This window comes from Oncorhynchus masou, chromosome 12, assembly GCF_036934945.1.
Source record: "Oncorhynchus masou masou isolate Uvic2021 chromosome 12, UVic_Omas_1.1, whole genome shotgun sequence".
Lineage (NCBI taxonomy): Eukaryota > Metazoa > Chordata > Actinopteri > Salmoniformes > Salmonidae > Oncorhynchus > Oncorhynchus masou.
In genome coordinates this window covers 40,535,199-40,562,038 of record NC_088223.1, presented here as the reverse complement: position 1 = coordinate 40,562,038, position 26,840 = coordinate 40,535,199, and the positions used below count along the sequence as shown (strand labels likewise).

The window sequence follows — 26,840 nt, the reverse complement described above, 5'->3', positions numbered from 1 at the left end:
AAAGTCCTTGAGTGGCCAAGTCAGAGCACAGGCTTGAACCCGAGCTAACACTTCTGGAGAGCCCTGAAAGTAGCTGTCCAACTCATCCAACCTGACAAAGTTTGAGAGGATCTGCAGAGAAGAATGGGAGAAACTCCCCAAATACAGGTGTGCCAAGCTTGTAGTGTCTTACCCAAGAAGACTCGAGGCTGTAATCAATGACAAAGGTGCGTCAACAAAGTACTAAGCAAAGGGTCTGAATACTTATGTAACTGATTTTTTAAATTTACAAAAAATTCTAAGCTGCTTTATCATTATAGGGTATTGTGTGAACAAAAAAAACAATTGAATCTATTTTAGAATAAGACTGTAATGTAACAAATGTGGAAAAAGTCAAGGGGTCTGAAAACTTTCCGAATGCACTGTAGCTATAATAGATAGAGCCCCTGTGAGCACACATGCAGAGATTATACCAGAGCTGTGTTCGAATACCCATACTAACATACTGTATACAATCGGGGGAGTGGCACAGCAGTCTAAGGCACTGCATCTCAGTGCTAGATGTGTCACTACAAACACCCTGGTTCGAATCCAAACTGTATCACAACCGGTCGTGATTGTGAGACGCATAGGGCAGCGGAAAATTGGCACCGCACCGTCCGGGTTTGGCCAGTGTAGGGTGTCATTGAAAATAAGAATTTGTTCTTAACTGACTATCCTAGTTAAAAAGGTAAACAAAAATAATAATACATAAACTAAATACTACATACTTAATAAGTATATAAACTACATACAATTAGTTCATTTTAGAATACTGTAAACAAACTGTATCCTTTCAGTTGAGAGCGTACCAGCGCTTTGCTTCTCTATTGGAAGTTGATGCTGTTGCTATGCAACCTCTTAGTCGGTTGCTAGCATAATAAATGACTAACTAGACATTCTACGACTTCGGGTGTGTTACTAATAAATTCCATCTGGAGTGCCAGAGTGCGCTCTGGGCATTCGCAAATTCAGAGCATTGTCAGATTGTCTGTATGTAAATTTAGAGTGTTTCGCTCTGGGAGCGTTCTGAACGCAAACTGGACACTCTGGCCGAGGAGTAGGGTTGATCCGGGCATTCTAAACTCACAACGGCAGTCAAGCACCCAAGCTAACTAGCTAACTTGCTAACTACTTCAAGACACAATGATAGACCACCTCACACTGACCATTTTACTCACGGCTGCATATTTTCCGCAATTTTCTTCAAATCTGAAAACGTTATGAGGCCATGCCCATTTTTGGAAGAATTGCATTATGGGCCCTAAAAGCACGGAAATAGTGTCCACTGCTTGTATACGAATGTAGTATGACATCCGGAACTTCTGACATACTAACTATATCCATACTATGACTAATCAGCATTCCATATACTCAATTTACATCACAAATAGTATGGCTAGTATGAGTATTCAAACACAGCTCAGGAGTAGACTTACGAATGGAGGCATAATCCCTCTGTACTGGGGGAACCCAGGGCCCATGGGGGGCTGGGGCAGGCCAGGGCTGCCAGCAGGGGGATTCCTAGGCAGCCCATGGGACTGGAGGTTTTGCTGCTGCTGGAGAGGAGGGGGGCCTGCCTGGCCACCACCGGCAGCCCCCTCCATCGCCAGCACACCGCCCGGGCCACCCTCTGCGACCCCCTCTCCGGTGGGCGCCAGGGAACGGCCCCCACCGTCCCGCCAGCTCGTCATGTCTGGGGAGAGAAAGGGAAAACGAGAAAAAAAGGTAATAAAATGGATGGGAATAGGAGCCACTTATACCAGCGTTTGTATTCAGAAATTAATAATAGACATGCAATAGAATCATGCCACAGCGAATGTCCTAGTTATAAAAATTAGGGATGCACGATATATTGGGGAACATATCGGAATCGGACGATATTAGCTAAAAAATGCCAACAGCCCAATGTCTAGTTTAACGGCGATGTGCAAAACCGATGTCAAAGCTGATGTGCATACTAGAGGTCGACCGATTAATCGGAATGGCCGACTAATTGGAATGGCCGATTAATTAGGGCCAATTTCAAGTTTTCATAACAATCGGAAATCGCTATTTCTGGGCGCCAATTATTTTTTTTATACCTTTATTTAACTAGGCAAGTCAGTTAAGAACACATTCTTAATTTCAATGACGGCCAAGGCACGGTGGGGTAACTGCCTCGTTCAGGGGCAGAACGACAGATTTTCACCTTGTCAGCTCGGGGGATCCAATCTTGCAACCTTACAGTTAACTAGTCCAACGCAATAACGACCTGCCTCTCTCTCGTTGCACTCCACAAGGAGACTGCCTGTTACGCGAATGCAGTAAGCCAAGGTAAGTTGCTAGCTAGCATTAAACATACCTTAAAAAAACAATCAATCATAATCACTAGTTAACTACACATGGTTGATGATATTACTAGATATTATCTAGCGTGGCCTGCGTTGCATATAATCTGACTGAGCATACAAGCATACAAGTATCTGACTGAGCGGTGGTAGGCAGAAGCAGGCACGTAAACATTCTTTCAAACAGCACTTTCGTGCGTTTTGCCAGCAGCTCTTCATTGTGCGTCAAGCATTGCGCTGTTTATGACTTCAAGCCTATCAACTCCCGAGATGAGGCTCGTGAAACCGAAGTGAAATGGCGAGCTAGTTAGCGCGCGCTAACTGGAGGGACGGAAGCTATACTGTTACACTGGAAATACTAAAGTGCCTATAAGAACATCCAATAGTCAAAGGTAAATGAAATACAAATGGTATAGAGAGAAATAGTCATAATAACTACAACCTAAAGCTTCTTAGCCGGGAATATTGAAGACTCATGTTAAAAGGAACCACCAGCTTTCATATGTTCTCATGTTCTGAGCAAGGAACTGAAATGTTAGCTTTCTTACATGGCACATATTGCACTTTTACTTTCTTCTTCCAACACTTTTCAATTTGGTTTAAATAATGCAAAAACACATGTTTCATTATTTACTTGAGGCTATATTGATTTTATTGATGTATTATATTAGGTTAAAATAAGTGTTCATTCAGTATTGTTGTAATTGTCATTATTACAAATAAATAATTAAATCGGTAGCGTTTTTTTTTGGTCCTCCAATAATCGGTATCGGCGTTGAAAAATCATAATCGGTCGACCTCTAGTGCATACCCATATAATGTAGGTGACGTAATGACACAACGTAAAATTTTGCGCTACACATGCAACACAGCATTCTTAACCTAGCCCACAATGTCTGCTGTGTGGATCGAGCAGTCAACAAGTCGAGCAGTCATTTGAAAGAGTAAGAATATTTCAGCGAGACAACTCAAAGGCGAAATCCATTAACAGCAAAATAATGGGATTCATTACCCTTGATAATCCACCGGTCTGTTGTGGGTGATGTTGGCTTTCGCCGACTGGTTGAGCATGGGTACACACTACCAAGTGCGCTATTTTTCAGATGTTGCCCTACCAGAGTTACACTGTTATAGCGTCACTGCTATTAGCTTCACCCCATACTATGGAACACCGTTTGGGTCTTTGTGTGTCAAAAAAGATACACATCATTTGACGCGTTAAATAAGCTTTTAATTTGACACGTCAAATGACACAGTTTTATTACAGAATGTTGTGTGTTCTGAATTTGCACGTGCAAGTCAAGCGCCACCACTACTATCAGTACAACTGTCAAAGCTGTACAAAAAAGTCTGCAAACACCGGCCATGAACGATGTGTTTATAGTAGCGCATTGGTAATAAAGCATTATTTGTTCGACCGCAACTTCTGGGGTGCTAGCTTTAGCCTGGTACCTAAGTAGCACCAATACAACCAGCCTAAATACAATGACCAGTAGAAACTGCAGTCATTTTCATTATTCTTAGCAATGACTTCGGAATCCTTGTGAGTAATATTAGCTAGGTAGCCACTTGAGTGTTCGCCTATTGAAATTAAACTTAAGTACATGAAAATAAATAGCTAGCCAGCTACTTAAACATGTTGCCCAAAGCTAACGTTATAAGCAGCCAGCTAGCTTCATCTGGTTAGTGAGGCTCGACCGGACCGGGTTGTGTTGTGAAGCGAGCCACAATAAGAATTTGGCACAATAGTGGAATTTGCAGTTTGCCTCCAAAATAAAAGTACCCCTTCGAAAGTGTGGAATAACTACGTAAAAAAAGGTATGGACGCATTAAATTAGTATGTGACATGCAGTCATATTCAGGTCCTGATTGGTCAACAAGTTTATTTGACATGTATGTTTTTTGACATGCAAAGACCAAAACGGCATTCCATAGTATGAGAAATCCTGGTTGAGAATGAAACGACTGAACAAATGAACAACGGAACACAGAAAGTAAGTGAAAGAAATAGGTTTTGATTATGCTTTACTGGTAATGGGGACATACGTAAATGCTAACAAAATAACTTTTTGGTTAGTGTGGTGTTTGTGTAAGTCAGTTAATTAAGAACAAATTCTTATTTACAATGACGGCCAATTGTGCACCACCCTTTGGGACTCCCAATCACAGCCGGATGTGACACAGACTGGATTTGAACCAGGGACTGTAGTGGCGCCTCTTGCACTGAAATGCAGTGCCTTAGACCGTTGCTGCATGTGTGTGTGTATGTTAAGCATCCTAGTACAGTTAAATAGTTAAAAGGCCGCAAAAAATTCAAATATCGGTTATCGGTATCAGGTTTTTTGGGGGAGGCAAAAAAATATATCGGATAACTAATAAAACTGTTCCCAGAATTCCTTTTTTTTCTCCTTCCAGTTGGAGGATTCTCAGTATCAGGTGTGAATAAGCAGGGAGTTAATACCTCCAACTGGTATTTCTGGAAAATGTGGACATTTTAGGACAGTTACCGGAATTTTGCAATCATAGTCGTTAAAATAAGCTCTTTCTCTGAACGCTGGTTCTTCTGTTCTGTCGGCCACCCTCTTCACTGTACGTGTGGTCTACAATAAACAATACAAAGAGGAGATTTAGCGTTACTCACTCGGGGGGCGGAGGCTTGGTCCGGGCCCATACAACTGATCTGCAGTGCCCTGTTCCCTGCCAGCTTTTTCCTGGTCGCCAGCCGCCTGCAGGGTGGGAAATTCCTCGCGAGAGAATGGCGACCGTTGGTTTGATCCCTTTCCACCTGTATGGTGCGAGAGACAGGAGGAGTTACTCAACATCAAATCTCCAAACGTGAATTAATTAGGCAATTGATGCGGCAGTCAAGTCTGCTGCAAAGTACCATAGGAGAGGGAAGTGACAGACAGATTTAAAGTATGATACTCACCATCTCCTTGTGCTCCATGTGTAACACTGGCCTGAGCCCAGGACCTTGCCCCTGCGGCCTGGGCTGAAACCGTGGCCGGAACCGGAACCTGAGAAACACACAAAAAAGCACAACATTAAGCACCATTGGCAGGATGGAACCATGTTGTGTTTCGGTTTACATTGGCATCGAATTGGTGTGTACCTCTGGAGTTGGCGGGGTTCTCGGGCGGGTCGGTGCAGGCGTCTGTGAAACCACAGGCTGCTGCGACTCCAGCTGCGGTGCTGACAATACATCGGTACTGAGAGATGTGGAGAGAGGAAGAGAGAGAGAAAAAGGAGAGAAACACCAGAAGTGATAAGTGTCAGATGCACCAGTCAGTCAGACAGACAATTGCGACAATTACCGAGCTAGTAGGGGCCTATTAGTGATGTTCCACAGCATTATTGCTGCTATTTCTTGAGATAAGATAGCATCTGCGCATTCAAATCACTAGTAGATGTGCTAGTCAAATCGTCTTCTTTTTTTTTACTGCAGATAACATAGTGAAGATTAGAGCGAACACTGACAAGGATTTAGTATATTCAAATCTATAGAGCACCTCATGGGTAGCATGTCAGTGGGGCCTCCTCACCTCTTTGGGTCTGCTGGTTCCTGCTTGCTTGCCCATCCTGTGCCGTCTTTTGGAACGAGCGAGACGTTGGGATCGTTGCCTTTGTTCTCTGCCTTCAGACTGGGCAGGCTGGCAGGGGGTGGCATGCGCCGCGCAGAGGCAACTTTACCAAGAGACTGAAGGCCATGGCGGGGGGGAACTGATTAGGGGGAGGAAGAGAGGAGGGAGATGAGGTCATTAGCAGAAAGACCACAGTAACTTGAGACCACTGAGAATCAAATGGAGGGGAGAGGGGGACATGAGAACGACAGTGGTGATCGCCAACACAATATGTAGGAATTCGATAGAGATGCCGTAAGAACTACTTTACAACACGAGTTGACATATGCTGGGTTATAATTAATAGGGACGGCATTTGAAATGATTTCGGTCTTCAAATAATGTCACAATATTTTTTTCTGGATATCTGGATAGTCATGTTTCAAAGGGACATTGTTTGGAGATAGACTTGCTCGCGCTGGCTTGAGAGAGCCGGTGAGCGGCGCTCCTCTTATTTCAGCAGAATGTGGGGGAGGGGCGAGAGAGGAGCAGGGGCAGGCGAGTGTGATAGTCTATACCTGTGGCATGGAGGGAGAGAGAAAGTAAACAGACTTATGACAAACTTGTAGACAAACTTGTTGCTGCCAGGGGCGGCAGGATAGCCTAGTGGACTAGTAACCGGAAGGCTGCAAGTTCAAACCCCCGAGCTGACAAGGTACAAATCTGTCGTTCTGCCCCTGAACAGAATTTGTTCTCAACTGACTTGCCTGTTTTAATAAAGGTAAAATAAAAATTAAAAATAGGTTATGTCTCTCATACCATCTGGTAGTGCTCGTCTTGATTGCATCAAACTGCTGTAAAGATGCTAGCTAGCTAAGTTAGCCGGATGATTGAGGATATTTTGTGGCACTACCCGTCCAATGTCTATAACAACTCTATTCATATGAAACACTAGCCTACTCCTCACTTAGCAAACTAAATTCTGTAACTTTAATTACATTTTGCATTGATAAAAAAGATGTCCCATTTCACTTGCTACACATGGAGCCTCTGACTGTAGCGCTGCTTTGATTGACCGACGTTGACAATAAGCTACACATGTAGGCTACCAGTGAGTCTTTAATAGGGCGCATTCACAAAACCTGTCATAAAACAGTTGTATTGAAAATGTCAAATGTAATGGTGCATCCTTGTCGACTATATAGCAATGTCACATAAATAATAGTGGTCTATTACTTGGGAGAGTATACACAAACGTATGTTTGGATATTCGAATAATCGTGCCCATCACTAAAATGTAGCAGTTGCCTTCAACTGCATAGAAGATTTTAGTTTTTGTTTGCTCGAGGACAGTAGAAAGAAATTGTAGTAGTCAGACCCTTTACCTATATCTTGGTTGAATCATCTTTGGCGGTGTTAATAGCCTCGAGACGCTACAAGCTTGGCACATCTGTTTTTGGGGAGTTTTCAAGATCTGTCAGGTTGGATAGGGACCTACCCTGCAGAGCTATTTTCAGCTCTCTCCAGACATGTATGATCGTGTTCGAGTCCGGGCCACTCAAGGACATTCAGAGACTTGTCCCAAAGCCACTCCTGCGTTGTCTTGGCTGTGTACTTAGGGTCGTTGTCCTGTTGGAGGCTGAACCATTTGCCCAGTCTGAGGTCCTGAGCACCATGGAGAAGGTTTTTCATCAAGGATCTCTGGGTACTTTGCTCCGTGTATCTTTCCCTCGATCCTGACTAGTCTCCCAGTCCCTGGAAAATATTCCCACAGAATGACGCTGCCACCACCATGCTTCACCGTAGGGTTGGTGCCATGTTCCCTCCAGATGTGACGCTTGGCATTCAGGCCAAAGAGTTCAAGCTCGGGTTTCATCAAACCAGAAAATCTTGGTTCTCATGGTCTGACAGTGACTACACTGCTCGCCCTGCATTGCAAAATAAACGTAGAAGTCTATGGTATTCAATTATTGCACCCACACAGCTCGCGAGCGCCTGCGTTGCCAAGGGCTAAAATAGAAGTCAGTTCTATTTTTAATGCAGATTGCGCTGCAATTCCTGCCTCTCTGCATCTCCTCATTTGTTTATAGAAGCAGGTACCCACGTGGGTGACTGAAAGACGAACGAGGTGGGTGGCGGTAATGTGGTAATGAAAGTTGCCAATCGCATTATAAAGTCAAGAGAAGAAAAAGCCTGGAAGAAAGAGTGATGACTAGAAACGATTCAGTTGACCATATTATGTGTGGATCAATTGTCGGTGTAGAGGACCTTTTGCATTTCAGGTAAAATAACAACTCAATGTTTATACCCCAGGACAAATTAACTAGCAACAGCAAGCTAGCTAAATAAGACAAATTAGCTAGCAAGTGCAAGCTAGCTAGCTAAATTGCCATACATGTTTAATGCTTTTCGACCTGTCCCCAAATTAATATAATTGGTTTATCGTTCGTTTTGATATTTTAACTTGCGTGTCGTGATTGCTTTTGGTGTGGGGGGACAAAATACATTTATGCACGATGGCGCATGAGCGCAGCCGGTTTGGGTCCGTGTAAGAGTCTTTAGGTGCATTTTGGAAAACTCCAAGTAGGCTGTCATGTGCCTTTTACTGAGGAGTGGCTTCCATCTGGCCACTCTACCATAAAGGCCTAAATGTGGGAGTGCTGCAGAGATGGTAGTCCATCTGGAAGGTTCTCCCATCTCCACAGAGGAACTCGGGAGCTCTGTCAAAGTGGCCATCGGGTTCTTGGTCACCTCCCTGACCAAGGCCCTTCTCCCCCGATTGCTCATTTTGGCCCAGGCGGTCAGCTCTTGGAAGGGTCTTGGGCTGTGTTCGAATACTCATACTAACTGTACTATTGTGACGTAAATTGAGTATGATTATTGGTCATAGCATGGATATCGTTAGTATGCCAAAAGTTCCCGGACGTCGTACTAAATTCGCCAAAATACACAAAGTATATAAGCATTGGACACTATTCCTGTGCTTTTAGAGCCAATAATGCAAATGGTCATGACTTCATAAGGTTATCAGATTTGATGAAAATGGCGGAAAATATGCAGCCGAAGTCCGACAAGAGTGTATACAAATTAAATTAACTAATTATGACAAAAGAAAATATGTTGAGCAATGTAATAAAGTAATGACTTTTCAAATAAGTTACGTTACATTGTCTGTCAATTTGTTAGCTACAGCAATATGTAGCAGTAATTTAGCTAGCCTTAGTTGGCTACTAATAGATTGTTGAACTTGCCAGTATATTAACCATATGCTATATAACTATTTATTGACTTGATTATTCACGTAATTCTTATCTAAGTGGTAAAGTCATTGTGGTTTCTCAGTTGACATTGTTAATTCTGGCTATATACTCCGACTTCAGAGCACCCTCGTCTGATGTGTACCTGTGCCAGAGCACAGAATAACTGATGAATTTACGAACGCACAACACCCGTTGAATATGGCCGGTGAGTAAACGCCGGCAAAAAAATGTCATTAAATTGCTGCCAGTGTAACGGATGTGAAATGGCTAGCTAGTTAACGTCACTTGCTCTGAGACCTTGAAGTAGTGGTTCCCCTTGCTCTGCAAGGGCCGCAGCTTTTGTGGAGCGATGGGTAACGATGCTTCGTGGGTGACTGTTGTTGATGTGTGCAGAGGGTCCCTGGTTCACGCCCGGGTATGGGCGAGGGGACGGTCTAAAGTTATACTGTTACACCAGCAGCACAATTAGAGTCACCAACACGCTGGATAACATGAAAACAGCCTAACCAGCTCTGCTAGGGTGAGTTCTCTCATTTGTTTCCTGGAATCTGTTAGCAAGTTAGCTTGGGTGCCGCTGGGTTGATCAGAGCGTTCTGACCTCACTACACCTTGGCCAGAGTGTCCAGTGTGCACACTCAACGCTCCGTGAGCAAAACGCTCTGAATTGATGAACGCCCAGAGCGCACTTTGGTACTCTAGATTGAATTTACGAACACACACGAAATAGTAAGATATCTAGCTATTAATTTGTTATGCTAACAAGCTAGCTAGAAGTTGCATAGAAACTGCATCAACTTACGGTAGACAGACGAAGCGCTGGTACGCTCAACTGAAAGGATACTGCTCGTTTACAGTAAACTAAAATGAAATGATAGTACATAGTATAAGTATATACTCATTAAGTATGGAGTAAACAGTATGTTTGTATGAGTATTCCAACACAGCTTTGGTGGTTCCAAACTTCTTCCATTTAAGAATGATGGATGCCACTGTGTTCTTGGGGACCTTCAATCCTTCAGATGTTTTTTGGTACCCTTCCCTTGATCTGTGCCTTGACACAATCCTGTCTCAGAACTCTAAGGACAATTCCCTTAACCCCATGGCCTGGTTTTTGCTCTAACAAGCACTGTCAACAGTGGGACCTTATATAGACAGGTGTGTGCCTTTCCAAATCATGTCCAATTAATTTACCACAGGTGGACTCCAAGTTATAGAAACATCTCAAGGATGATCAATGGAAACAGGATGCACCTGAGCTCAATTGAGTCTCATAGCAAAAGGTCTGAATTCTTATGCAAGTAAGGTATTTGTTTTCTTATTTTAAATACATTTGAAAATTTCTAAAACCCTGTTATCGCTTTATCATTATCGAGTAGTGTGTAGATTGAAGAGTTGTTGTTTTTTACTCTATTTTAGAATAAGGTTGTAACGTAACAAAATGTGAAAAAGGGGAAGGGATCTAAATAGGTTTCGAATGCTCTGTATAAACAAAAGTATGTTGAGACCCCTTCAAATTAGTGGATTCGGCTATTTCAGCCACACCCATTGCTGACCGGTGTATAAAATCTTACACAACTATGCAATCTCCATAGACAAACAATGCCAGTAAAATGGCCTTGCTGAAAAGCTCAGTGACTTTTAAAGTGGCACCATCATATGACGCAACCTTTCCAACAAGTCAATTCGTCAACTTTCTGCCCTGATAGTTGACCGGGCAGCTCTAAGTGCCCTGGTAAGGTGAAAGGTAGCGTTGTGGTTAGAGCGGTGGGCAGTAACCAAAAGGTCACTGGTTCAAATATCCAAGACGACAAGGTGAATGCGCTCTTGAGCAAGGCACGTAAGGCACGTAAAACCCTCATTTTATCCAGGTATGCCATACTACTATGGCTGATCATGTAAAACACCACCTTTCACTGCACCGGTGAATGTGACAAAACATTTTTTACATTATAATTGAGTTTGCATATGCCTAGACCACCCGACCATGGGGTCTGCGCCCAGCGACCACAGTTCATACAAGGCTTGTCAATCCCTTCCCATTCCTCCAGAATGTTACTTTTCAGTGAAGAAAAGGTGAAAATTCAGTTTACTTTTCCTCAGACTCATCAAATGCTGAAATCATTCTAGAGACAGTTTTTTTGCAATCAGCGCAATTGACTGCACCAAGCCAAAACAATTCCATCGATATTCTTGATATTCTTTATAGGGGCCTAGATGACAGCTAATATGGCTTGTCACCATGTATTGGAGATCTCTCTTTCACTGACAGTAAGAGTCATGTATGACACCCTAAATGCTTGGTATGTTTCAGTGCGAAAGGCAGCAGATTCCAGCTGAGGACACAGCTATAGGCGAAGTGTCTCATTTGGTTTCACAAAAATAGCACAACACAGTGTTGTCACAATATCAACATGTTACTGAAGATCCAATACCAGGCCAAGTATCACGATACCGAGTAGCATTGCTATACCAAAAGGAAAAAATTCAGTGGCATAGCATACCCTTATGCTTGTTCCCGTTTTCTAAACATTATGAGCATGTGCTACACAAAGAAATGGTCACTGATATTCACACTTTTACTCAATACAAAATATATTGAATTGAACTGAACATTGTTCACTAGATAACTTCTTATGGCTGGGGGCAGTATTGAGTAGCTTGGATGAATAAGGTGCCCAGCAGTTGCTAATATATGCATATTATGCTAGTAGATTTTGATAGAAATCACCCTAACGTTTCTAAAACTGTTTGAATGATGTCTGTGAGTATAACAGAACTCATATGGCAGGCAAAAACCAGAGATAAATCCAACCCGGAAGTGGGAAATCTGAGGTTTAAAAAACTACAAGTCATTGCCTATCGAATACACAGTGTCTATGGGGTCATATTGCACTTCCTAAGGCTTCCACTAGATTGCAACAGTCTTTAGAACCTTGTTTGAGGCTTCTACTGTGAAGGAGGGGGGAATAAGAGTTGTTTGAGTAAGGGCTCTGCCAGAGTGGCATGAGCTGATCACGCGCGCTCACGTGAGAGCGAAATGCGTTCCATTGCAATTCTAAAGACAAAGGAATTCTTCAGGTTGTAACATTAGTGAAAATTTGTTAAAAACATCCTAAAGATAGATTCTATACATCGTTTGACATGTTTCTACACTTTCGCCTGGACTTGCACACGCCTCGTGAGTTTGGATTTGTTTACCAAACACGCTAACAAAAGGAGGTATTTGGACATAAATGATGGACTTTATCATTTATTATGGAACTGGGATTCCTGGGAGTGCATTCTGATGAAGATCATTAAAGGCAAGTGAATATTTACAATGCTATTTCTGACTTCTGTTGACTACACAACATGGCGGGTATCGGTTTGGCTTGTTTTGTTGTCTGAGCGCTATACTCAGGGTGTGCTTTTTCCGTGAAGTTTAAAAATAGTCTGACAGCAGTTGCATTAAGGAGAAGAGTATCTATAATTCCATGCATAATAGTTTTATCTTTTATCAATGTTTATTATGTGGCCCCCCGGGTGGCGCGCAGTGGTTAAGGGCGCTGTACTGCAGCGCCAGATGTGCCACCAGAGACTCTGGGTTCGCGCCCAGGCTCTGTCGTAACCGGCCGCGACCGGGAGGTCCGTGGGGCGACGCACAATTGGCCTAGCGTCGCCCGGGTTAGGGAGGGTTTGGCCGGTAGGGAAATCCTTGTCTCATCGCGCACCAGCGACTCCTGTAGCGGGCTGGGCGCAGTGTGCGCTAACCAAGGTTGCCAGGTGCACGGTGTTTCCTCCGACACATTGGTGCGGCTGGCTTCCGGGTTGGATGGTGCTGTGTTAAGAAGCAGTGCGGCTTGGTTGGGTTGTGTATCGGAGGACGCATGACTTTCAAACTTCGTCTCTCCCGAGCCCGTACGGGAGTTGTAGTGTTGAGACAAGATAGTAGCTACTATACAATTGGATACCATGAAATTGGGGAGAAAGGGGGTAAAAATAAATAATTGTATTAATATTTATTATGAGTATTTCTGTAAATTGATGTGGCTCTCTCCAAAATCACCAGATGTTTTGGAATTACTGACCATAACGCGCCGACGTAAACTGAGATTTTTGGATATAAATATGAACTTCATCGAACAAAACATACATGTATTGTGTAACATGAAGTCCTATGAGTGTCATCTGATGAAGATCAAAGGTTAGTGATTAATTCTCTCTATTTCTGCTTTTTGTGACCCCTCTCTTTGGCTGGAAAAAAGGCTGTGTTTTCTGTGACTAGGTGGTGACCTAACATAATTGTTTGGTGTGCTTTCGCTGTAAAGCCTTTTTGGAATAGGACACTGTGGTGGGATTAACAACAAGTTTATCTTTAAAATGGTGTAAAATACTTGTATGTTCGAGGAATTTTAATTATGAGATTTCTGTTGTTTGAATTTGGCGCCCTGCACTTTCACTGGCTGTTGTCATATCGATCCCGTTAGCGGGATTCAAGCCATAAGAAGATTTTATTTATTTTATTTTACCTTTATTTAACCAGGTAAGCTAGTTGAGAACAAGTTCTCATTTGCAACTGCGACCTGGCCAAGATAAAGCATAGCACTGTGAACAGACGACAGAGTTACACATGGCGTAAACAATTAACAAGTCAATAACACAGTAGAGAAAAAAAGAAAAAGAGAGTCTATATACATTGTGTGCAAAAGGCATGAGGTAGGCGAATAATTACAATTTTGCAGATTAACACTGGAGTGATAAATGATCGGATGGTCATGTACAGGTAGAGATGTTGGTGTGCAAAAGAGCAGAAAAGTAGATAAATATAAACAGTATGGGGAAGCGGTAGGTAAAACTGGGTGGGCTATTTACCGATAGACTTATGTACAGCTGCAGCGATCGGTTAGCTGCTCAGATAGCAGATGTTTGAAGTTGGTGAGGGAGATAAAAGTCTCCAACTTCAGCGATTTTTGCAATTTGTTCCAGTCACAGGCAGCAGAGAACTGGAACAAAAGGCGGCCAAATGAGGTGTTGGCTTCAGGGATGATCAGTAAGATACACCTGCTGGAGCGCGTGCTACGGATGGGTGTTGCCATCGTGACCAGTGAACTGAGATAAGGCGGAGCTTTACCTAGCATGGACTTGTAGATGACGTGGAGCCAGTGGGTCTGGCGATGAATATGTAGCGAGGGCCAGCCGACTCGAGCATACAGGTCGCAGTGGTGGGTGGTATAAGGTGCTTTAGTAACAAAACGGATGGCACTGTGATAAACTGCATCCAGTTTGCTGAGTGTTGGAAGCTATGTTGTAGATGACATCGCCGAAGTCTAGGATCGGTAGGATAGTCAGTTTTACTAGGGTAAGATTGGTGGCGTGAGTGAAGGAGGCTTTGTTGCGGAATAGAAAGCCGACTCTAGACTTGATTTTCGATTGGAGATGTTTGATATGAGTCTGGAAGGAGAGTTTACAGTCTAGCCAGACACCTAGGTACTTATAGATGTCCACATATTCTAGGTCGGAACCATCCAGGGTGGTGATGCTAGTCGGGCGTGCGGGTGCAGGCAGCCAACGGTTGAAAAGCATGCATTTTGTTTTACTAGCGTTTAAGAGCAGCTGGAGGCCACGGAAGGAGTGTTGTATGGCATTGAAGCTCGTTTGGAGGTTAGATAGCACAGTGTCCAAGGACGGGCCGGAAGTATACAGAATGGTGTCGTCTGCGTAGAGGTAGATCAGGGAATCGCCCGCAGCAAGAGCAACATCATTGATATATACAGAGAAAAGAGTCGGCCCGAGAATTGAACCCTGTGGCACCCCATAGAGACTGCCAGAGGACCGGACAGCATGCCCTCCGATTTGACACACTGAACTCTGTCTGCAAAGTAGTTGGTGAACCAGGCAAGGCTGCATCAGAAAAACCGAGGCTACTGAGTCTGCCGATAAGAATATGGTGATTGACAGAGTCAAATGCCTTGGCAAGGTCGATGAAGACAGCTGCACAGTACTGTCTTTTATCGATGGCGGTTATGATATCGTTTAGTACCTTGAGCGTGGCTGAGGCGCACCCGTGACCGGCTCGGGAACCAGTTTGCACAGCGGAGAAGGTACGGTGGGATTCGAGATGGTCAGTGACCTGTTTGTTGACTTGGCTTTCGAAGACCTTAGATGGGCAGGGCAGGATGGATATAGGTCTGTAACAGTTTGGGTCCAGGGTGTCTCCCCCTTCGAAGAGGGGGATGACTGCGGCAGCTTTCCAATCCTTGGGGATCTCAGACGATATGAGAGGTTGAACAGGCCGGTAATAGGGGTTGCGACAATGGCGGCGGAGAGTTTCAGAAATAGAGAGTCCAGATTGTCAATCCCAGCTGACTTGTACGGGTCCAGGTTTTGCAGCTTTTCAGAACATCTGCTATCTGGATTTGGGTAAAGGAGAACCTGTAGAGGCTTGGGCGAGTAGCTGCGGGGGGGGGGAGCTGTTGGCCGAGGTTGGAGTAGCCAGGCCAGCCGTTGAGAAATGCTTGTTGAAGTTTTCGATAATCATGGATTTATCGGTGGTGACCGTGTTACCGAGCCTCAGTGCAGTGGGCAGCTGGGAGGAGGTGCTCTTGTTCTCCGTGGACTTCACAGTGTCCCAGAACTTAACACAACACTGCATAGAACGGGTCATTTTCTCATACACCGAACAAAAATATTAACGCAACATGTAAAGGGTTGGTCCCATGTTTCATGAGCTGAGGGGAAAAAAATCCCCTACGTTTTCATTAGCACAAAAAGCTCTCTCAAATTCTGTGTAAAAATGTGTTTATATCCTTGTTCGTGAGCATTTCTCCTTTGCCAGATAATCCATCCACCTGACAGGTGTGGCATATCATGAAGCTGATTAACCCATAAGAGTCTAAGCCCCGTCTAAGCCGGGAGACAGGTTCTAAGAAACTACAGTGCATCCGATAAGTATTCAAACCCCTTGACTTTTTCAACATTTTGTTACATTTCAGCCGTATTATAAAATTGACTAAATACAACATTTTCCTCAATCTACACACAATACCTTGTAATGAAGAAGCGAAAACTGGCTGTTAGTTTTTTATTATTGAAATAACAAAATTTTGAACAGAAATACCTTACATAAGTATTTAGACCTTTTGCTAAGAGACTAAAACATTGAGCTCAGGTGCATCACATTTTCATTGATCATCCTTGAGACTTTTCTACAACTTCATTGGTTTACCTGAGGTAAATTCAATTGATTGTACATGATTTGGAAAGGCACACACCTGTCTAAGTTCCCATAGCTGACAGTGCATGTCAGTGCAAAAACCAAGCCATGAAGTCTAAGTAATAGTCCGTAGAGCTCCGATAAAGGATTTTGTTTTGAACCACCAAGAATCTTCCTCAAGCTGGCCGCCTGGCCAAACCGAGCAATTGGGGGACAAGGGCCTTGGTCAGGGAGGTGACCAAAAACCCACTCAGAGCGCCAGAGTTCCTCTGTGGAGATGGTTGTCCTTCTGGAAGGTTCGCTCATCTCTGCAGCACTCCACCAATCAGGCCTTTATGGTAGAATGGCCAGACGGACCCACTCGTCAGTAAGAGGCACATAACACCCAGCTTAGAGTTTACCAAAAAGGCACCTAAAGGACTAACAGAACATGAGAAACAAGATTCTATTGTCTGATGAAACCAATATTGAACTCTTTGGCCTGAATGCCAAGCATCCTGTCTGGAGGAAACATGGCACCATCCCTACGGTGAAGTATGGTGGTGGCTGCATCATGCTGTGGCGATGTTTATCACCGGCAGGGACTGGGAGAGTAGTCAGGGTTGAGAGAAAGATGAATGGAGCAAAGTACAGAGAGATCCTTAATGAAGTCCTGAGCGCTCTGGAGCAGGTTCTTAGACTGGGGACGAAGGTTCACCTTCCAACAGGACAATGACCCTAAGCACACAGCCAAGAGATGGCTTTGTGACAAGTCTCTGAATGGCATTGTGTGGCCCAGCCAGAGCCCGGACTTGAACCCAATCAGAGAGACCTGAAAATAGCTGTGCACCAATGATCTGCACCCAACCTGACTTGCAGCATCAGACCCAAGAAGTCTTGAGGCTGTAATCACTGCCAAAGATGCTTCAACAAAGTACTGGGTAAAGGGTATGAATAATTATGTAAATGTGATGTTTAAGTTAATTTATTTATTTTTTAGTTGCAAAAGAAATCTGAAACTGTTTTTGCTTTTGCATTATAGGGTATTGTGTGTAGATTCACGAGGGGGGGAAAAACTATCTAATCCATTTTAGAATAAGGCTGGAAGGTAACAAAATATGAAAAAAGTAATGGGGTCTGAATGCACTCTATATGGAATTGTTTCAAGGTCATACCAAGGATCATTTTGCTATTTGATTTAGAATTTTAAGACCCGTTGAAGTATTAAAAAAATACATATAACAATTATTTGACAAAATATTTTTTGGGGCCCACCTGCTATTAGCCCACACAAATCAAGTGAACAACAGATTCACTACATGGAACAACAGATCACAAAAGTCCCAAAACAAATCAAAAGGAAGTTTGTTTTAAAGTGTCTGTCATACGAGAGATCAGGAAACTTTTTTTTGTTGTTGATGTATTTAACCCCTTATTTTTTGGCACTAAACTGTCTCCATATTTACTGCCATACAATTTTTCATAGGCGGATGTGGAGGAAAGTTTGATTTCAGAGGGGGCGTGGACATCGACCTTAGGGTTAAACAGCATGATCATTACACGGGTGTGCTGGGGACAATAAAATGCCACTCTTAAATGTGCAGTTGTCACACAACACAATGCCACACGTCTCAAGAATCTGTTTTCTTTTAAATCAATAACCGAGTTTAAGTGATCAAAGGGGGAAAAAATAATGTAGGCATTCATATGTAATGGGGACACAATAACTCCAATTATTGTGAAGGATGTATTTGATGCAACGTGCTAAAAAAAAGTGGACTAGGTGTGCATCCACAACCAAGTCGGCCCATAGATCTTATGTTGACAAAATTAGTGCATAATATTATAACTTGTATCAACAAGAACAATCAAACTATGATCAGAACACGACGGTCCGATCGGGACACCCCCCATCAACACCTGACATTTTTAGAATTTTAAAAAGGGAGGCTTTACACTATCCACACACAGAAAACTTGGACAACGGAAACGAGAATACTCACCAACAGGCTTTTGTGCTTCAAGGCTCTTTCCTTTGTAGGTATCAAACAGGTTGAGAGACGCATACTTGGATTTGCCATCCTTCCCCTTTGCAGTTTGCCCAGAGCGCTCTGACATTGCGCTGTCCGCTCATTGAGTATGGTGAGCCCTGAGACTGGGAGAGAGAGAAAGAAATGGAGACATTTGATGCAGCACTGTATGTGAAGGTAAATGTGGTGTTGAGTTCACGCAGGTATCTAAACAAAACACGTCCAGATATCCAGTCTTTGGTTTGCAGTGTGTGCGTGACAAAGTTTGTAGTGTGGACAGAGAGGGAGAAGACTGTGCTCAGGACAGGTCAGTAGCATTACAGAGACCTGTGTGTGTGAGCAGAGCGTGTACATTGCCATAAACACGTCAACACAGGAAATACTGTACCGAGAGAATAATACAATCCACGGCACAGTTGCCATGGTGATGCATTATAAATTATGTTCAGTTCTACTAGGCTTGCCTTGAGAGGGGTAGCCTCCATGGCAACACCAGGGTTGAGCCAATTTTACTGCTCACCAATACAATCCACTGGGTTGACATCTATCCAATTCAAAGATTTGGTGACAGCTAGAGGTGTTGTGTGTATGTATACTGAACAAAAATATATACGCAACACTCAAAACTTCCAAAGATTTTACTAGGTTCATAGAAAGAAATCAGTCAATTGAAATAAATAAATTAGGCCTTAATCTACAGATTTTTCATGAGGCGCAGCCATGGGTGGGCAAGGGGGGGCATAGGCCCACCCACTGGGAAGCCAGGCCCAGCCTATCAGAATATTTTTTTGTTCCACACAAAATGGCTTTATTACAGACAGAAATATTCCTCAGCACCCCCCCCCACCCACTTCTCAGATGATCCCGCAGGTGAAGTAGACAGATGTGGGGGTCCAGGGCTGGCGTGAATACACGTGGTCTGCAGTTGTGAGGCTGGTTGGACATAATACAAAATTATCTAAAATGATGTTGAGACAATTTATGGTACAGAAATTAACAAATTATTTGGCAACAGCTCTGGTGGACATTCCTGCAGTCAGCATGCCAATTGCATGCTCCCTCAAAACTTGAGACATCTGTGGCATTGTGTTGTGTCACAAAACTGCACATTTTTGAGAGGCCTTTTATTGTCCCCAGCACAAGGTGTCCCTGGGTTAAGATCATACCGTTTAATCAGTTTCTTGATATGCCACACCTGTCAGGTGGATTAATTATATTGGCAAAGAAGAAATACTCACTAACATGGATGTAAACAACTTCGCGCACACAATTTGAGAGAGATGTAACATTTCTGGGGTATTTTATTTTACCTCATTAAAACATGGGACCAACACCTTACATGTTGCAATTGATTATATTTTAGTTTGGTACAAACCCTGTCAAACATTACAAAAACAATCTCAGTCTTGTAGGCAGTGCCATCTTGTTAGAGGTAAATGTTGCCCTCAATGTAATTTAACAAGATGGAGATAAATTGGAAGATGCACAATGAGTTGAGGAATATCAAATGAATATATGCTTATCTGAGATCCTCTGTAGCTCAGGTGGTAGAGCATGGTATTCGCAATGCCAGGATAGTTGTGTGTTCTTTCATAGTTTATGTCTTCACTAGTATTCTAGTAAAATAAAATGTAAAACCCCTGGAATGAGTAGGTGTATCCAAACGTTTGTGTGTGTGAGATATATATATATATACACACACATAATATATATAGTGATCCTGCCCATTTTCTGGCAAGATTGTCAGAGCTCAACATTTCAGTAACATTTTCTGGCAAGATTGAAATAAACAGTAACTGTTTATGCTGTAACTGAAATGTTGAGCTCTGACAATCTTGCCAGAAAATGGGCAGCATCACTATACTGTGATTTCATGTAGTTATATCAAGAGAGAAGGAGCAGTGACAAGCCTTGACACAGTTATGGTCCATGGCAAGTACATAGCATAAACATTGTCATGTTAAATGGGTATTCAATAGTGCACTGCAAACCACAAGAGCAATTGACAAGATAACTTGACACATTTAAAGACTGCAACAGTAAAGACAGGAAGGCACCCATCAATAACTATGCCAGATGATGAATCAAGAATGTTTTCAATGCACGATTGTAATTTAGTGAATATTGCCTTAATGATTTAAATATACTTGAAAGTCATACTATTGTCTCAAAAACTACCAAATAGCAGTGAACCTCGTGTGCCTCAATAGCCCAATGAGATTAGAAAATTAGGTCGTGGGATGGCCGGCAAATTGCATGTTGTGCGGGGATTAACAGGGCAGCTATGGAAGCCATCGCTACAATACACCAGGAAAGGGCCTTTAACACAGAAAGGAGTTCAGGACCAGCGACAGCCTGTCATCATCAGCATCACAACCGCTAACACAGTACACTCAACGGCAATGGTCAAACAAACACACATCCCAAGAATACGCTTAAACAAAAACGGTTGTTAGCGCATATAATTCACTGTACCCAACGTTAGCTCAGTGAACAGCTAGGTAGGTAGTTAATGCGGCCTCCATATTCACGTTGGGGGGGGGGGGCTGCGATGTTTCGTAATGCATATCCAGTTGGTGAAATTAATTTAGTTGCATTCCTCGTGGAATCACAGTGGATACGTCAATCATAACTCACATTTAATACGATAATAAGGATCGTATAAAGCCCAAATACTAGGAACTAGGCGATTTGGCAAATTATTTCATTAAGATAACAAAACAAAATGGCGGTGCGGGTAGGCCCATCTTTAGAACAAACCGGTGAGCAATGAATCTAGCTAGTTAGCTAACGTTACTTGCGTTGACGATACGAACATTGAACATTCACCCACGTTGTGAAAACACAATTGGCTGTTGTGTAACCAGCTTATTGTATAACTATCGAATCGAAAATAGTAACCTAGCCATCTCCAATATATCGTCCTACAACTCGCCCTGTTAAGAACAAAACCAGACAGCAATTGAGCAGATTGTTAACCAACACTATTCTCGCTAGCGAGTGACTGTTAGCCGATGCTAACATTAGCTAGTTAACTAAGGTTACCTCATTAGCACACATCTATTGCGGTTGCCATCGTTACATATCCACTATAATATAACTAACTTTTTTTTTACATCAGGAAATACAATATGTAGCTACTAACCTGGTCTTGTCCCGACTTGTCTCGAGGTTGTACGGCAGAATAATGTAATCACGTTAGCTTACTACACTAGCTTATTGCTCACGCTGGTGCTATAAAGTAACGTTTACCCTAGCTTGCTAGCTGAAACTACAAATGTATTTATATTATACAACCAGAGAGGGGTTACTGTAGATTGACGTGTGTAAAGCGGCTTACTTGTACTCCTTTTTCTTTTTCCACAAAACAAAATAAAAATATTACAGGAGAACTTGATCCGTCACTACAAGAGCCGTCAACGGCTACTACAGACCGTAGTGCAGAGGGGGGCGGAGGGCACGCAAAGAGGGCGGGGTCAGATTAAAATAATGAGTTCCGAATCCGCATTTTGGCCTATCAGATCTAAAATGTTGGATTATTTTCAATTTGCATGGATTTAAATCACGCCCTGTACCCTACATTTTCATGTCGTGGAAACATTTACGTAATGTATTTGTAGCAGTTCATCCAGGGAACAGTCTACTGTTGCCGCGTTCAAAACAACTGGGAACTCGGAAAAATGTGGTCAGACGAGGGAAACTCATTTTGAACGGTCATCCCAACTCGAATTTCCAACTGGGGATCTCGGACCACTTTCGAGAACTTCGACTGTCGTACTTGAAGATCACTGATTTAACCTCATATTTTTCCAGAGTCCCCAGTTGTTTTGAACGCAATGTTTATCGTGTCACACTGTCTGGCTGCTATTTATGAACACTAAAACAAAATCAAGTGTGTGTTTTTCATTCTCACTATAATGCAATTCAATAGTTTATGGTTTATCCCTCTTGATCATCTCTCATGCATGACCATATAATTAAAGGAGAAGTTCACCCATGTTTACATGTTCAATCTTTCTGTGCTTGTAGCTGATCACCCAAACAGTTTTTAAATATTTTGTTTCATTACAGAAAAAAATGGTTGTAACATTGCCATTGATTACAATGCATTATGAAAATGTGTCTAAAACATGTTAGAAAACGCTCCAAACCTATTGTTGATTGATGTATTGTGAGTTGGCTTGGAGTGTTTTGTAGCGGTTTTTAACATGTTTTTTTAGACCAGAAGTTCAACCACTCTGTCAATTTTGGTCAGAGGCCGTAAATCACCAGCTATGGTTAGTGGTGTAAAGTAATTAAGTAAAAATACATTAAAGTACTACTTAAATCGTTTTTTAAAATCTGTACTTCTTTTACTTTTACTCCACTACATTCCTAAAGAAAGTCATGTACTTTTTACTTCATACATTTTCCTTGACACCCAAAAGTTCTCTTTACATTTTGAATGCTTAGCAGGCACAAAAATTATCCAATTCACACACCTATCAAGATAACATCCCGGGTCATCCCTACTGCCTCTGATCTGTTGGACTTACTCAACATAAATGCTTCGTTTGTAAATTATGTCAGTGTTGTAGTGTGCCCCTGGCTATCAGCAAATTAAAACACAAGAAAATCATGCTGTCTGGTTTGCTTAATATAAGGAAAGTGAAATGATTCATACTTTTACTTTTGATACTTAAGTATATTTTGGCAATTACATTTACTTTTGATACTTAAGTATGTTTAAAAGCAAATACTTTTAGATTTTTACTCAAGTAGTATTTTACTTGGTGGCTTTCACTTATACTTGAGTCATTTTCTATTAAAGGTATCTTTACTAATGTATGACAATTGAATACTTTTTCCACCAGTGGCAATGGTCATGTTCAATTTAGATCAAGTCACCAAAAGTGTAAACATTTTGTATGCATGGAAAGGGTACACCCTGGTGGTCATCGTAATGCAACACATTTCTTTTCCATCCACATTTAATGTGTCATTACATTGAATTGATCCTCCATGTGCGTCATTCATTTATTTCACTTGTTTCCAGTAGGAAAATACATTGTAAAAGAAGTTTGAAGTTTCTTTGCCTGTCTGTGTGTTATAATTTCTTTTTGAAAGCCCCCGGTCACTAGTGTCATTTTAAAATGTAACGCTTAAAAATCAGTTCAGCCATTTTTGCAGTGAGGTACTATATCTTAACTAGATGACTATCAAGGGGTGCTGTGTTGAAGCCACCATACCTAAATCTTTGCACTCCCTCACTATTGTAAAAAATATTTTGAAAGCTATATAAATGCATTTATTAATCAAACCAAGCAGTTGCCATACCAAGCTGTGATGCAGCCAGTCGATGCTCTCAATGGTGCAATGACTTAAATGTAAATGTAAATGTGCAGCTGTAGAACTTTTTGAGGATCTGAAGGCCCATGCCAAATCTTTTCAGCCTCCTGAGGAGGAAGAGGCGTTGTCGTGCCTTCTTCACTACTGTGTGTTGGTGTGTGTGGACCATGTTAATTCTTTAGTGATGTGGACCTCGAGGGACTTGAAGCTCTCAAACCGCTCCACTACAATCTCGTCGATGTGGATGGGGCGTACTCAGCAGCCAGTTTCCTGTATTGCACGATCAGGTCCTTTGCCTTGCTGACATTGAGGGAGATGTTGTTGTTCTGGCACCACAATGCCAGGTCACTCACCTTCTCTCTATATGAGGTCTCATAGTCTCTATATGAGGTCCAGGGTGTCTAGGATGATGGTGTTGATGTGAGCCATGACCAGATTTTCAAAGCATTTCATGGCTACAAATCAAATCAAATTTATTTATATAGCCCTTTGTACATCAGCTGATATCTCAAAGTGCTGTACAGAAACCCAGCCTAAAACCCCAAACAGAAAGCAATGCAGGTGTAGAAGCACGGTGGCGAGGAAAAACTCCCTAGAAAGGCCAAAACATAGGAAGAAACCTAGAGAGGAACCAGGCTATGAGGGGTGGCCAGTCCTCTTTTGGCTGTGCCGGGTGGAGATTATAACAGAACATGGCCAAGATGTTCATATGTTCAGAAATGCCCAGCATGGCTACAGATGTGAGTACTACGAGGCGATAGTCATTTAGACAGGTTACCTAGGCTTTCTTGGGCACAGGGACTATAGTGGTCTGCTTGAAACCTGTACGTATTACAGAGAGAGGTTGAGATGTTGAAAATGAAGACACCTGCCAGCTGGTCAGCTCATGCTCTGAGTATGCATGTAATCTGTGAGAGCTTGCCAGCCTTGCCACATCCAACGAGTGTCAGAGCCGGTGTAGTAGTCCTGTATTGACGTTTTGCCTGTTTGATGGCTCGTCGTAGGTCGTAGTGGTTTCATATAAGTGTCCGGATCAGTGTCCTGCTCCTTAAAAGCGTCAGCTTTTGTGCTCAGTGCAGCTGTTGCCAATTAACTCATTAGGATTTGGGGAACCACAGAAGAGGTTGTTTAAAGAGTTACCATCTCCCGAATTAAACTCTATAAGGTCTTTACCTATTACATCGATAAACAGTAATCTTATTAATAATTTTTTGAACAATCGTAATCTTCTTGGCTCTGCAAAAACTCCAGCCTTGCTCATGATTCAGTACTACACAAATTAATCAGCTGTACCAGTGATTGTCTGAGAGGGGAGTTTGTCGCCTCTTCCTCCTCGTGTTGATAAGTCAGGATTTAGACCACTTTAGATGTGGGCTGCAGCTCCCCTTCTTTCCTGGTCTTAAGAAAGATGAGTTTATTTCTTCACCTCGTGTTGAGGTTCAACGTTCCTACCATTTCAAACATGTAGCTCCCACTCCACGCTTTTCTGGTCTAAAGGTTGATTTCTCTTCCAAGCCTTTATGCACTCTTGGTCAAAAGGGTGTTCCATCATGCTGACAAGCTCTCTGACCTAACTCCGGGGCGGGTCTAGTTACTGTGCAAAGTATTATCAAAAACAATTAATTTATTAGAAAAGTAAAATCACATTCATATCGTAACAAAAATATTTTCGTCATGTTCATATTATATGCACAAGATATTGGATGAAGACTTGACAGATAAAGGGGATATACTTTTCAAGTTACAATATTTCCGTTATATCGTTTTTAATAACATCACAAAATGAAAACCAATATTACATTTGTTTTCCATAGTTCCCCACTGACCAATCCCCACATTGTTGCATTAGAAATATTGTTTCCTGTATTCACTTTTTGGACGTTAGAGTTTTGGCAGAAACAAGTCTGTGAAACAAAGGCACATTCCTCTCACCAATACTGGAGAGTAGAGAGAGAGTCCTCTCCTGCTTAATTTATGATCGGGTGTGGAGGTGTCAAAGCCCCCACACCAGTTCCCTCCTTCCCTTTGCGGGTGAGAGATGGTCTGGTTATTGTCAGCCACTGCCAAGCTGATCTGACCCATTTTGATCCTCATAGGACAGTCATGACATTAGCATCCGATCCACTTCATCGGACCACTTCCAAATTGAGCGCGTCACTGGAACTTCCTGTTTAAGTTTTTGCTTGTAAGCAGGAATCAGAAGGATAGAGTTATGGTCAGATTTGCCAAAGGGAGGATGAGGGAGATCTTTGTATGCGTTTCTGCGTTTGGAGGACAGGTGATCTAGAGCTTTGTTGCTTCTAGTTGCACGGGTGACATGCTAGTAAAAATGATGTAAAACGGATTTCAGTTTCTCTGCATTCAAATCACCAGCCATGAGAAGCACCACCTCTGGATGTGCAGTTTCTTGTTTGCTTACAGCCCTATACAGCTCGTTGAGTGCGGTCTTAGTGCCAGCATCAGTTTGTGGTGGTAAACAGACAGCTTTGAAAATTAAATATTCTAACTCAGGCGAGCAAAAACTTGAAACTTCCTTAAGATTAGAGATTGTGCACCAGCTGTTAACAAAGAGACACATCTCACCTCCTCTCAAGGAAAAGCCAGTGAGGTGTATATTATCCATGTCCTTGTTAAGTCACGATTCCGAGAAACACAGGATATTATAGTACTTTGGGTCCCATTGATAGGATAGTTTCGAACGGAGCTCGTCCAGTTTGTTCTATAGTGATTGTACATTCGCCGACAAAACAGAGGGTAATGGCGGTCTTGATGCTTGCTGATGTAGTCTTCATCCATTTTGAGGTTAGTGATCACTGTTCTGATGTCCAGAAGTTTTCGTTCATAGGAAATGATGGCGGAGACATTATGTACAAAAAAATGAAGATCAGCGTAAAAAAAACACAAAATAGCAAAATTGGTCAGGAGACAGTAAGATGGCAGCAATTCACTGCAGCCAGCGTCATCTTGCTTCTTGTCTACATACATTTTTGCCATGTTTATTCTATTGGACACCTAAATGCATACTTTTAAATTATATTATGTGAGCTAAACATAAATAAAATAAAATAAAGAAACACTTTCCTTAAGGTATAATGTTAAGAGATACTAATGTTGCTCTCCCTATTACAACAAAAGATACTTGA

The 26,840-nt window shown here is 42.4% G+C and overlaps 1 protein-coding gene across 1 annotated transcript in view; it reads right to left on the bottom strand.

The window, feature by feature from the left end:
* LOC135550087 (protein PRRC2A-like) overlaps nucleotides 1-21,812 on the bottom strand; it is a 51,979-nt gene extending 30,167 nt beyond the window's left edge. Inside the window, 7 exon segments of the mRNA XM_064980560.1 lie at nucleotides 1,458-1,714; nucleotides 4,990-5,133; nucleotides 5,278-5,365; nucleotides 5,461-5,557; nucleotides 5,891-6,068; nucleotides 18,343-18,494; nucleotides 21,710-21,812. Coding sequence (XP_064836632.1) covers nucleotides 1,458-1,714; nucleotides 4,990-5,133; nucleotides 5,278-5,365; nucleotides 5,461-5,557; nucleotides 5,891-6,068; nucleotides 18,343-18,457 — 879 coding nt within the window. The 5' untranslated portion in view covers nucleotides 18,458-18,494; nucleotides 21,710-21,812.
* Nucleotides 21,813-26,840: the final 5,028 nt, after the last annotated feature.